Here is a 13,496-nt window from a genome sequence, read left to right as displayed (position 1 = left end):
ATAACCACTACTTTAACCATTAGATCTCACTCCTCTCCTAGAGGTGGAAGTAAAATCCAGGAGTCTATTTCCAGCATTCTATTACTTCTGAGCTAATAACTGTGAAACCCAGTGGGTATTGTTCCCTCTCCAGTGGGTGGTACAAAGAGAAGAGCTACTACTGGAGCTCAAGTGGTAGAGGTCTCAACTAGTGACCTGAAAGTCCAGAGCTCAAACTCTGCTGATGATACGTATGGGTTGGTTGCAAGTGACAAAATACAAGAATTAAGTTTTCTTTTAAAAAAATATTGACTCCTCAGCAAGAAAATCTCTTTACAGGTGGCATAACACTCAGCAAACAACAGGTACTACATTTTGGTCATTTGTCACATTGTGTTTGCTTATCACAAACTGGCAAGTGTGTGGTCCGATCACTTTAGTGAAACATCTGTGGCTTCAGTAATGTGAACAGCCCCCATCTTTATTAAGGTCATCTTTCCTCTCTCCCACCATGAAGTAGTGACCTTTTTTACTGAGGGCATAAGGAAGCTTCAACATTGGATAGTTTCAGATTCACTGTAAACGATGCAAAATGTCAGCTTTTTTAGTAAGAGAAAACTGAATGTACTGGAATGATAAGCCAATTTATTATTTTTTCCCCCTAATTACACCCCAATCTCTTCAAAGTTACATTCAAAGTAGTGGTAATGAGTTAACTACACGGAAAACTTAAGGATAAATGGAGGTTACTTACTTGTACCTGGAGGTTCTTTGAGATGTGTAGTCTTTATCTTTATTCCACACGTGGGTAGAGCATGTGTAGAGCCCTGCAAATCTGCAGCTATCTGTGGACCATGTTTGCATATAACAGATGGATGCGGATACAAGTTTTATATCTAGAGCCTTGCAAATCTGTGGGTACCTGCTTGATATCTATGGACCATAGATTCATAGGATTGGAAGGGACCTCGAGAGGTCATCTAGTTCAGTCCCCTACACTTATGGCAGGACTAAGTATTATCTTCTAGACCATCCCTGACAGGGGTTTGTTTAACCTATGCTTACAAATCTCTGATGGAGATTCTACAACTTCGCTATGGAATTTACTCCAGTGCTTAACCACTCTGACAGTTAGGAAGTTTTTCCTAATGTTTAGCCTAAACCTCCCTTGCTGCAATTTAAGCCCTTTGTTTTTTGTCCTATCCTCAGAGGTTAAGAACCATTCTTCTCCCTCCTACATGTAGCAACCTTTTATGTAATTGAAAACTGCTATGTCCCCTCTCAGTCTTCTCTTTTCCAGAATAAACAAACCCAATTTTTCAATTTTCCCTCACAGGTCATGTTTTCTAGACCTTTAATTATTTCTGTTGCTCTTCTCTGGACTTTCTCCACATCTTTCCTGAAATGTGGCACCAAGAACTGGACACAATACTCCAGTTGAGACCTAATCAGCGCAGAGCAGAGCAGAGCAGAGCAGAAGAATTACTTCTCGTGTCTTGCTTACAACTCTCCTGCTAATACATCCCAAAATCAGATTCGCTTTTTCCCCCCAGTTACACTCTTGACTCATATTTAGCTTGTGGTCCACTATGACCCCCAGATCCCTTTCTGCCGTACTCCTTCCTAGGCAGTCACTTCCCATTTTGCATGTGTGCAACTGATTGTTCCTTCCTAAGTGGAGTACTTTGCATTTGTCCTTATTTAATTTAATTCTATTTACTTCAGACCATTTCTCCAGTTTGTCCAAATCATTTTGAATCTTAATCCTATCCGCCAAAGCACTTGCAATCCCTTCAGCTTGGTATCATCCTCAAACTTTATAAATGTACTTTCTAGGCCATTAGCTAAATCATTAATGAAGATATTGAACAGAACTGGACCCAGACTGATCCCTGCAGGACCCCGCTCGTTATACCCTTCCAGCATGACTGTGAACCACTGATAACTACTCTCTGGGAATGGTTTTCCAACCAGTTTTGCACCCACCTTATAGTAGCTCCACCTACATTGCATTTCCCTTGTTTGTTTATGAGAAGGTTATGTGAGACAGCATCAAAAGGTTTACTAAGGTAAAGATATACCACGTCTAACATTTTCACCCTATCCAAAGGCTTGTTAGCCTGTCAAAGAAAGCTATCAGGTTGGTTTGACAGGATTTCTTCTTAACAAATCCATGGTGACTGTTACTTATCACATTATCTTCTAGATGTTTGAAAACTGATTGCTTAATTATTTGCTCCATTATCCTCCCTGGTACTGAATTAAGTTGACAGGTCTGTAATTTCCCTGGTTGTCCTTTTTTTTATATTTATAAAGATTGGCACTATATTTGCCCTTTTCCAGTCTTCTGGAAGCTCTCCCACCTTCCATGATTTTTCAGAGATAATCGCTAATGGCTCAGATATCTCCTCAGTCAGCTCCTTGATGCATTTTATTGGGCCCTGGCAACTTGAAGATTTCTAACTTATCTAAGTAATTTTTAACTTGTTCCTTCCCTATTTTAGCCTCTCATCCTACCTCATTTTCACTGGCATTCACTATGTTAGACGTCAAATCACCACCAACCTTCTTGGTGAAAACTGAAGCAAAGAAGTCATTAAGCACCTCTGCCATTTCCACATTTTCTGTTATTGTCGCCCCCTGCCCACATATTGAGTAACAGGCTTACCCTGTCTTTGGTCTTCCTTTTGCTTCTAATGTATTTGTAGAATGTTTTCTTGTTACCCTTTTTCTCTAGCTAATTTGATCTCGTTTTGTGCCTTGGCCTTTCTAATTTTGTCCCTACAAACTTGTTATTTGTCGATATTCATCCTTTGTAATTTGACCTAGTTTCCATTTTTTGTAGGACTCTTTTTTGAGTTTTAGATCACTGAAGATCTCTTGGTAAGCCAGGGTGATCTCTTGCCAGACTTCCCATCTTTCCTATGTAATGGGATAGTTTGATCTTGTGCCCTTAATGTCTCTGAAACACTGCCTACTGTCTTCAATTGTTTTTCCCTTTAGACTTGCTTCCCATGGGATCTTACCTATCAACTCCCTGAGTTTGCTAAAGTCTGCCTTCTTAAAATCCACTGTCTTTATTTTGCTGTTCTCCCTCCTACCACTCCTTAAAATCATGAACTCTACCATTTCATAATCACTTTCACCCAAGTTGCCTTCCACTTTCAAATTCTCAACCAGTTGCTCCCTATCTGTCAAAAATCAAATCTAGAACAGCCTCTCCCCTAGTACCTTTCTCCACCTTCTGAAATAAAAAAATTGTCTCTAATACTTTGCAAGAACTTGTTGGATAATCTGTGCCTTGCTGTGTTATTTTCCCCAACCGATGTCTGAGTAGTTGAAGTCCCCCATCACCACCAAATCCTATGCTTTGGATGATTTTGTTAGTTGTTCAAAGAAAGCCTCATCCATCTCTTCTTCCTGGTTAGGTGGTCTGCAGTAGACCCCTATCATGACATCACCCTTTTTTTTTTTTTTTTTTACCCCTTTTAACCTTACCCAGATACTTTCAACAAGTCTGTCTCCTATTTCCATCTCAACCTCAATCCAAATCTATACGTTTTTAATATACAAAGGCAACACCTCCCTTTTTTCCCCTGCCTGTCCTTCCTGAGCAAGCTGTACTCTTCTATACCAATATTCCAGTCATGTGTATTATCCCTCCAAGTCTGTGATGCCAACTACGTCGTAGCTGTATTTACTAACATTTTGAGTTCTTCCTGTTTATTCACCATACTTCTTGCATTAATATACAGACATCTAAGACATGGATTTGATTCCCCCCACCCCAGTTCGGTCTTCTCTCCTTTATCCCTACTATAAGAGCACATGCTCTCCCCAAATTCCGACCATGTTTGCGGATTGGATGTGGATACAAATTTTGTATCCATACAGGGCTCTAAAATGCAGGCCACGCGCCTGAGACCAGAGATTTGTAGCAAGTAGCGTACACTGGTCTGTGCATGCGCTGTTGCTCTCCTTGTGCTCCAAAATGAGGACATAAAGGGCGGTATGGACCAATGCCTCTCCAGTTTTCTTACCATGAATCAAATAGGATCCAAACCAGAGGGGAAGGAGGGCAGGTAGTGGAATACAAATAAGAACCACACATCTCAAAGAACCTCAAGTTATGGGTAAGCAACCTCCATTTCTTCGGTGCTGGTCTATATGTGGGCTCCACACATGGGTGATTGGTAAGCAGTATTCAAGTAAGAGCAGGGTGCAAGATGCAATTGGTATGGAAGTCTATAACACTGCTGTCCCGACAGCTGCATATACTGAGGAAGACTGGATTAGGGTGTAATGCCCCATAAAGGTGTGGATAGAGCTCCAGATAGCCACTTTACAAATGTCTGGTATTGGAACTTCTCCAACAGATGCCATTGAGATTGCTTGTGCTCTGGTCAATTGGGCCTTCACCCTGACTGGGGAGAAATATGTGGCAAATAATAAGAGTGATGCAGAGATTCCACTTAGTCTCTCTGGACCGATAACACTTGCCCTCGTAATAGCTCTACTATCGCTGACAAAAAGACAGTTTTCTCCTAATTGGCTTTGTTCTCTGCAGATAAAAGGCCAGGACCTGTCTGACACTGAGTGAATGAATAGGTTGGTTCGTGTGAAACTCTGAATTATCTTGGAGATGAATTTTGGATGGAGATTAAGGGAGACCTTTTTTCTAATAAATACGGAGTATGCTGGGTCTGCCATGAGTGCTCCTAGTTGGCTCACCTGTCTGGCTGATGTGATGGCAATTAAAACCTTCATGGAGAAGCGTGACATGGAACATGTGGCCATTGGTTCGAAACATGGTCTGGTAAGAATTGGGAGTACAAAGTGAGGTCCCATTGTGGCATAGGTTTCATCACTGGTGGGAAGGTTCTAATGAGGCCGTTCAAGAACTGAATTGTGGTAGGTAAGTAAGTGTGGCAGGATGAGAGGATGCAAGGCACTGACTGCCGCTGGATGGAGTTTCAACAAGCTAACAGAAAGCCCTGACAGTTTGAGGCACAGAAGATAATCTAAAATGACAGGGACATCTGCTGATTCTGGTGATAACTGATTTCTTTGTGACCAGGTAGAGAAATGCCTCCATTTAGCTAAATAGCATTTCTAGTGGAAATTTTTCTGCTGGGATAAAAGGATCATTCAGATGGCCTTCGAACATAAAAGTTCCAGAACTGATGCCCATCCAAATACCAGGCCGTGAGATGAAGAGGGTCTTGGCTGGGATGTCTGGTCCTGCACTTGCCCTGAATGAACAGATATGGAAAAGGTTGAATATAGATGGAAGGATGGGCTGATATTTGTAGAGGGTCTGGAAATCAAAACTGTCTGGGCCAATCGGGTGCAACGAGAATAACCCTGGTCCTGTCATTGTGAATTCTGCGGAGAACCTGAGGTAGAAGGGGATGGGAGTACCTCAGACAGTTCATCCAGGATAACAGAAGGCCATCATCCCTGGAGTCTTGCCCTACTGATGTTCTCGAACAGCAGAGACTGAATTTCTTGTTTGGCAGGCAAATAGGTCCAAAGATGGTGCTCCCCACTGGGTGAAGATTTCAGTCAAGACAGAATTATGTATTTCCCATTTGTGGTCTACGGAGAAATGCCTGCTGAGATAGTTCGCCAGAGTATTTTGCGCACCTCGTAGGTATGTCACTGAGAGTGTGATGTGGTTCTTCATGAACCAGTTCCATAAGTTCACTGTCTCCATACAAACATGAAGAGATCTCGCTCCACCCTTTTAGTTTATATAAAAAAATATACTGTCATGTTGTCTGACAGAACTGCAGGAGTGTGAGGAATGTGTTTCAGGCTACGGGAACTGCCCTCAACTCCAGGAGATTGATATATGTTCTGGCCTCCCATGGGGACCATGTGCCTTGTGCAGTGATTGTCCATATGTGCTCCCCCATCCTATGCATCTGTGATTATGGTTGTGTTGGAGGTGGATGGAAGAAAAAGAGGACTTGCACTTGGATCCAGTTTCATCCACCATACCAGAGAGGCTCTGGCTTGTGGTGGAATCATTACCTATGTATTCATATTGTCCTTGTTCAGTGAGTAAACAAACTGAAGCCAGGCCTGCAGACAATGGATGTGGGGTCCGGTGAACAGTATTATGTATGTACATGGAGCCAAGTGGCCTAGCAGGGAAGGTGCAAGGTCTGAGGGTGACTTGGTTTATCAGGCTGTTCATAGCTGGAAAATTATCTGTAGGGAGGTAGGCTTTTCCAGATCATTAGTCTAGGATTGATCCTATGAAATCTATAGTCCTCGTGGGAGTCCAAGTGTTCTTTGTTCAAACAGAATCTCATTGTTGCCAGAATGTGGAGTAAGATAATAGGGTTGCCAACTGGACCTCTTGGCTTGATCTGCCCCATTAATAGCCAGTCATCAAAATACAGAAAGATGGTGTAGCCACCGTGTCTTATCTAGGCCTCCAGAGAAAAGACTAATAAGACCCTGGGTGACACCGCCAGCCTAAATCAAAGTACTCTGAATTGGACGTGCTCGTGTCCTACAACAAATTTAAGAACTCTTCTGTGGGAATGCTAAGTATCCACATGAAAATGGCATCTTTCAAGTCGAGGGCCACAAACCATGTATTAAGAATGGCCATACTGGGTCAGACCAAAAGGTCTAGACTGTCTTCCAACAGTGGCCAATGCCGGGTGCTTCAGAGGGAATGAACAGAACAGGTAATCAAGTGATCTGTCCTGTCATCTATTTCCAGTTTCTGGCAAACAGAGGCTAGGGACACCTCTCATTCTCCTCCAGGGATGGAATTACTATGATGCAAAATTCTGATTTGCTAATAAAAATGTTTAGTTGGTGTAGATCAAGAATTGGTCTCCCTCTTTTTTTTTTTTTTAAACTATGAAGTATGGGAAGGGGAACCCTATCCCTTGGTGTTAGGGTGGCACCTGCTCTACAGCCCTTTTCTGAAAGAGTTCACTTCTTGATGAAGGATGCCCTTGTGAGAGTAGAGCCTTAGAAGGGGCCAGGAAAAAGGGTTTGTGGTGCAGAGGTGAGAAACAACTATGTAGCTGGAGTGGATGATGTCTAATAACCACTTGTCTGTTATTGCCCTCCAGTTGTGTGCAGAATGGGTAAGGCAGCCCCCAAATATTTCGGGGGGAAAATATGGCATGGCATCAATAGCTGTATGCAGTCCTTGAACGTCTCATTAAAAGAAATCCTTGGACAGAGAGAGAGCTGGGTAGTGGTTGTAGAGGCGGAGGAAGCCAAAACCTGTGGCTTTGAACGCTCTGTCGCTTGCATGGTGGTTTGTAAGGGCAGTAGTGATAGAATGACCTGGGGGGAGGTCTGGGCCTCTGGGTCTGCTTGTGGTGTTTCTTTTGGGGGTTGGGGTGTAAACACCTAGGGAGCAGAGGGTTGTGCTAGAGTCCTTAAGAGTATAGTGACTGTCTTCTCACTGAAGAGATTAGACTCAAAGGGCAAAATTGTTGATATTGTGGACCTCTCTGGGGAACCCTGAAGACAACAGCCATGATTCACGCCTCATGGACTATAGCCATGAGGATTCCTCTAGATGCAATGTCAGCGCATCCACTGCCACATGAAGTCATGTCTTAGCCACCAGATTGCCTTTATCGATGAGGGCTTGGAACTGAGCCCCGTCTTCCTAAGGAAGTTTGTCTCTGAATTTGGAGTAATTTAAGAAGTCATAATTTGTTAACTATACCTGGTAGTTAGCAACACTGAACTGGAGACTAACTGATGAAAATACTTTCCTCCTCTAGAAGTCAAGGCTTTAGCGCTCGTCAGTTGTAGTGGACTTGTGTTGCTGTAACCTGGACCTCTCTGCAGCCACCTGCACCACTAAGGAGTTAGTGGGCAAATAAAAACTCTGGACCCCTTTAGCTGGCACAAAATATTGTTTAAGGGTAGAGCTACAGGATGCAATAAACCCTATATTATTCATCCATAACTAAAGCAACCACACAAAAAAATTCAAATCCCTGAAAAAGGCCACAAAAACCCAACAATCAATTAGTCTCCCTGTGCCTTGGTTCACCATCTGTAAAATGGAGATATTTTACTTCCTTATCTCACATGGGTTTGGAGAAAATACATACATTACAAGGTCACAATGCTCTCAGATACTACAGTAAGGGGGTGATATATGTAACTAAAATAGATAGCCTTTGTATTGAGTTTGAATTGATGTCAATACATTAGGATAAGCTACTAAAGATGAGCGAGTTTATTCACAAGCATATGTTATGTCCTTTGCTGGATACAGAACACCAAGCATAGTGGCATCGCAATTCTCATAAGAGAGTTAGGAGGGAGCAGTCTCCCTCTGCTGCTGAGAGAAAAAGCCTGGGCCTGCCTATGAAAACTGAGGTGGTCTAAAACTAAATTTTCTTTCTAAAAGAACAGTGCTTTTGTAATTCACTAGTGCAGCATCACAGCCACGACTTTAAGTTTACCTTTTTAAAATAAATTTAATTTAAAAACTGCTGTTTCAAGTGTGGGCTTCAATAAGCATCTAAGTGATTGTTTAAGCAGCTTAATAAGGACACTGAAGACTGGGAGACTCGAGTTATTGTAATGATATTCTTTACATACCTTTTAATACTGTTTTTCTACAAATAAGTCATTGTAAGTAGCTCCCACAATCAGTGTGGCTGTGTTGTAGAGAGAGACAATTTAAGAAATTCAAGTTCAAAGTTTCAACCGGTTACTATAAATAAAGTTCAGAAACTGAGTGAAGTTCAGGCTTCCAATTCCCTGAGCTATTTGTAAGTTAGTGAAAGAGCTATAGAAGCGGGATAGGGAGAAAGCTAACACCTTAAACCTATTGAAGAAATGGAAGGAAAGTAGTAAGTAGTGTTGGACTCCAAAGACAGCCCCAGCCTAGAAGGATGTAGACTGAAAAAGTTTCAAGGGTGAAGGATCCACGAGAATGCTCTAGTGCTCCTCAGAAGGACTATTAAAAGCAAAACAATTACGTTCTGAACACAATTTTAAAAAAAATCAATAGTGAGATACCTGTAGCTGACAGGTACACTGAAGCAGCAATTTTAAGCCCTCCAGCTGACTGGCATCAGCAATCATCAATAAACCCAAAACAGCAACCTAACTTACTGTTTAATGGATATACTATGCAGAACACAACAAACAGAACCTGGGAGTAACATGGGAAAACCATGAAAGTGGCCTAGAAGGCAAACAGACATATACTAGGATGTGGTATACAATTCCAATATACTCTGGCCCTTGGGAAGGCATTTGTTGCACATTTAGTCTAAATTTTGAAAGCTGTGCTATAGAAAGAATACCAAAATGATAGAAAGTGACCAAAGATCAATAAAAAACCCAATTTAAATGCCCGTGAAGTTTAAAATGTAGAGAGTAGTCATCCCAAAAATTTCTAATCCAGTATTGGAAACTCAGGATTCTGGGACATGGATGAAGAATAAGACTGGTAGAACTAAAAGAACAGACAAACTATACCTTGCAGAGTACTGAGTCCCGTGGTGCATTCTGCCAAGGGCAAGAGTGAACTATTACAAAATCCAAGAATTTACTAAGTATTTAACTAATGGATGCATCAATATTTAGTGCTATTCCTCTTAAACTGGGACAGATGTTACAGGCTTTCAATCCTCCTTTTGACTAGTACCACCAATGTATACATATGTTAACACTTGCAAAGCTTTCTTCTTGCTTTATATTAAGCACTTAACTTTTTTTCTGTAAGAAAGGTAAAAGTAAATGCTAAGTTTACAGTTAAAATATTTTCATGCACAAGATACACATGAAAAGTCTTACTAAATCAGCACCAGCTTGAAGCAATACGTCTGCAACGTCAGTATGTCCATTTTCACAAGCATAGGTCAAAGCTGTGTCTCCTGTTGCTGTTGTAGCATGTACATTCGCTCCTATAAAAGCAACATACGTTTTACTGGTTACTGTAGATGTCCTCTCACCCAAATATTTTATCTGAGTGATCCCACTAACTGTTAAAACCTAAAAAAAAAAGCAACAGATCTTCCTTCCATGGCAACTGAAGCCATGTTCTACTTACTGCCAACAGCACTGTGCCTAACAGGGAAAGAGGCCTGAGACACAGAAGTAGAGTCAGGAATTTGTGGCAAAAGAAGGTTATGGCACATTTGACAGCAGTTAAAGTGGTGAACAAAACCGTTCAACTCACTCACTGCAGTACTGATGGGCAGCAGCATTTCCCCCCCACAGTGCTGAAGATTTCAGTTCCTAAATCCATGTCTGAATTCAGGCTTTGTTTCTTTTCTGAAGTCTGGTTCGACAACCTAGAGTAGGGGTGAGCAAACTAAGGCCCAGGGTCCGCATCCGGCCCTGCACATGTTTTAATCCAGCCCTCAAGTTCCTGCTGGGGAGCGGGGTTGGGGGCTTGCCCCATTCAGTGTGTGCCATGGCTCCATGCGGTTCCCAGAAGCAGCAGCATGCCCCCCCTCTGGCTCCTATGCATTGGGGCAACCAGGGAGCTCTGCATGCTGCCCCCGCCCCAAGCGCCATCCCCTGCAGCTTCCATTGGCTGGGAACTGCTGCTTCCGGGAGCTGCAGGTGCAGCGCCTGCGGACGGGGCAGCACACAGAGCCGCCTGGCCGCACCTCCGCGTAGGAGCCAAAGGAGGGACATGTCACTGCTTCCAGGAGCTGCTTGAGGTAAGTGCCGGCCGGAGCCTGCCCCCCTGCCCCCTCCTGCACCCCAACCCCTGCCCCAACCCTGATCCCTCTCCCGCCCTCTGAACCCCTCGGTCCCAGCCTGGAGCTACCTCTTGCACCCCAAACCCCTTGTCTCCAGCCCCACCCCAGAGCCCCCTCCCGCACCCTGAACACCTCATTTCTGGCCCCACTGTAGAGCCCGCACCCCCAACCTGGAGCCCTCATGCACCCCAACCCCCAATTTTGTGAGCATTCATGGCCCACCATACAATTTCCATACCCAAAGTTTGCCTACCTCGACCTAGAGTCTATTAACCTATGCACATTATCCCAAAACCCAGTTACTACCACACTTTCCTGCAGTGTGGGAGACCCATGTTCAAATCTTTTCTCCACATCAGACAGAGGGAAGAACTGAACCACAGTTTCCCGCATCCCAAGAAAGTACCCTAGTGGGGTAAAGGTTATAAGATGTCCTCCTCCTCGTAGGCTTTTGTTTTTTTTTAATTTACTTATTTGTTTTTGTCAAAATGCTCAAAATAAAAACAGGTGTTTGGTTTTTTTTTAAGACTGGTCAAACTGAAATGTTTTGATTTTGTCAGTTTGGTCAAAAGCTATTCAGCAAACACCACAAATTCACAAATAGTTTCAGGCTGAACAAAACCATATTTTACAGAGTAACTTATTTGCCCCAAAACACTCAGCAGAGTACAAAAGCAGAAGTAGTCACTGTTAATGTTGTGTGTTAGAGTGCACGCTTAATGAAGACTGAGTACATATTTAGTTTTTGGTATCTACTGGATGGAAGCAAAAGCCTCATGGATTGTTGGACTGCATAGCTGATACTGTTCAATTTAGACAATATAAATATGGAAAAGAATGCAGAATGTCTTTTCTCTTAGGTTGTTCCATTCTTTTAAGGTTTTGGGAAGATGGAGTGTGCCCTGCTGCAACTTTAATTGCCAGTAACTGTAGTTATTTCCTAATTTATACTTTTTTTTAAATTAAAAAATTAGTTAATTTAATTAGCATTTTTAAGCTAAATCTCCTGTAAGTCAACCTGTCATTTATATCAACATACCTGCTGCCAATAAATATTTCACCAATTCAAGGTGTCCCTCCTGAGCAGCTTCCATTAAAGGTGTAGAGCAACCAAGTTCTATATCAGCTCCTGCCTTAATAAGGAAATCAGCTACTTCAGAAAATCCTCCACAGCATGCCAGAGTAAGAGCTGTTTCTTGCGTTTCTTCTGTCTGTGCATTTATATTTGCTCCTATGAAACAAATTATCTGTTAATCTGTCTGGCCAGACAGACAAATCATATAGGCACTCATCTTCCCGCTTTGCCCCTACCCCATAGCCCTTAGCAAGAGATCAGTGTAGTTAGTTCTACGTTATTCCTATACAGTAACTGTCAAGTCAAAACCACGTGCTAAATCCTGAGCCATCACACACGAACTAGCAGGGTCAGTACTTAATCATTCAGAATAAAAGACTATAAAAGAATATGTAATTTAAACTACTAAAAAGATGTAATTTACAGTACAGTAATTTATAAGATGAAATTGTTTTCTTACCCTGTGCCAGTAACAGTGCTACCATCTCCTCATGCCCTTCACGTGCAGCTTCCATCAGTGGAGTATAACCTTCATCATTAACTTCCTCAAGATTTGCTCCCCTTTCTATCAGTAGTGCAGCTAGCTCCACATGTCCACCACAAGCAGCTAGTGTAAGTGGAGATTCAAATGAATCCGCAGGCATATTGACTTGAGCACCACTATCTAGAAGCAAACGAGCTACTTCTACATGTCCATCCTAAGAGCAAAGTAAAAGTTAAAAAGAAATGAAATCAGAAACATCCCAATTTAACAAAGGACACAACTGTCAATAATGCTATCATGCAAGTCCATTTTCAGACCCTGATAAGATCTACTTTCAAGACGTCTGAAAATTAAAACAGTGCATTTGTCCTACTTTGAAAAATATCTTATTTCTTTTTCTAACTAAAAACCTCATATAACATTAATAATGGTAACACTTTTGCATAATAATCTGAAGACTACTATATTTCACGTCCAATCAACTAGGAATTGTGTAATTTAGAAATAAAAAGAGCCTGGTCCTTTATTTTATATTATTAGAGCTTTGGGGCTAGAACCACACCTTTTGGGCACCAGGGTAATACCGCTAGTAAATAATCCAACACACAATTACCAGACAGAGTTTAGTATAGTGAGTAATCCCACTGAAATCAGTAATGACTACTCCCAATAGTAAGCAATTAATCCAGTAAGAAATTTGCTTTTCCATGATTGGCTTATCACCAGTATGGACAAACAACTAACTAGCAGCTTCCATACCAAGGGAAGAAAAGTAACTATGGAGAAGTTAAAATGTGTTACAGCAAAGTGGCAAGAGGGGAGAAACTGGGAGAATGAAGGAAAGGAGACCAAACAGCTGTTGGGACCTCTTCACGAAGGAAGACGACCTAGGGTTGTCATAGAAGAACCCAAGAACTCACCAACTGAAGGCTACATCAGCCAATATATGCAAATACAGCTGGTAACATCTCAAAAATGTAACTGTGCTCAGGTGGTGGCCTGGAAGAACTCATCTACCAAAGATTTTTTTATGGCCTGAATGGTGCGTGGTTTAGATAAAAAGCTCAAAGCTTCTCTGAGCAGGGAAGGCCAGCAAATGAGTACTAGCACTGGATAAAGAATCCGACTGAGCAAGATCTGGATGTTTTCTGATTTTGCAAGACCTTTAGAACAGGGACCAGCATTTGAGGAATGGTTTGGGAAAGATAAGGCCTTGAGTATTTGGCAGAGGGTT

General features: G+C 42.1%; 1 protein-coding gene across 10 annotated transcripts in view; it reads right to left on the bottom strand.

The window, feature by feature from the left end:
* ANKHD1 (ankyrin repeat and KH domain containing 1) overlaps window positions 1-13,496 on the bottom strand; it is a 206,672-nt gene that overhangs the window by 77,873 nt on the left and 115,303 nt on the right. For 9 of the 10 annotated variants that reach the window (XM_073356055.2, XM_073356058.2, XM_073356056.2 and 6 more), the window contains exons 8-10: window positions 12,239-12,476; window positions 11,743-11,934; window positions 9,787-9,896 (exon numbers count right to left, since the gene is read on the bottom strand). In XM_073356055.2, coding sequence (XP_073212156.1) covers window positions 9,787-9,896; window positions 11,743-11,934; window positions 12,239-12,476 — 540 coding nt within the window. The remainder of the gene's footprint in view (window positions 1-9,786; window positions 9,897-11,742; window positions 11,935-12,238; window positions 12,477-13,496) is intronic. The other variant, XM_073356065.2, reaches the window with a different exon arrangement.

The sequence above is a fragment of the Lepidochelys kempii genome, chromosome 8 (genome assembly GCF_965140285.1).
Source record: "Lepidochelys kempii isolate rLepKem1 chromosome 8, rLepKem1.hap1, whole genome shotgun sequence".
NCBI lineage: Eukaryota > Metazoa > Chordata > Testudines > Cheloniidae > Lepidochelys > Lepidochelys kempii.
The sequence above is the reverse complement of the archived record's forward strand: the minus strand, read 5'-3'. Positions and strand labels throughout refer to the sequence as shown.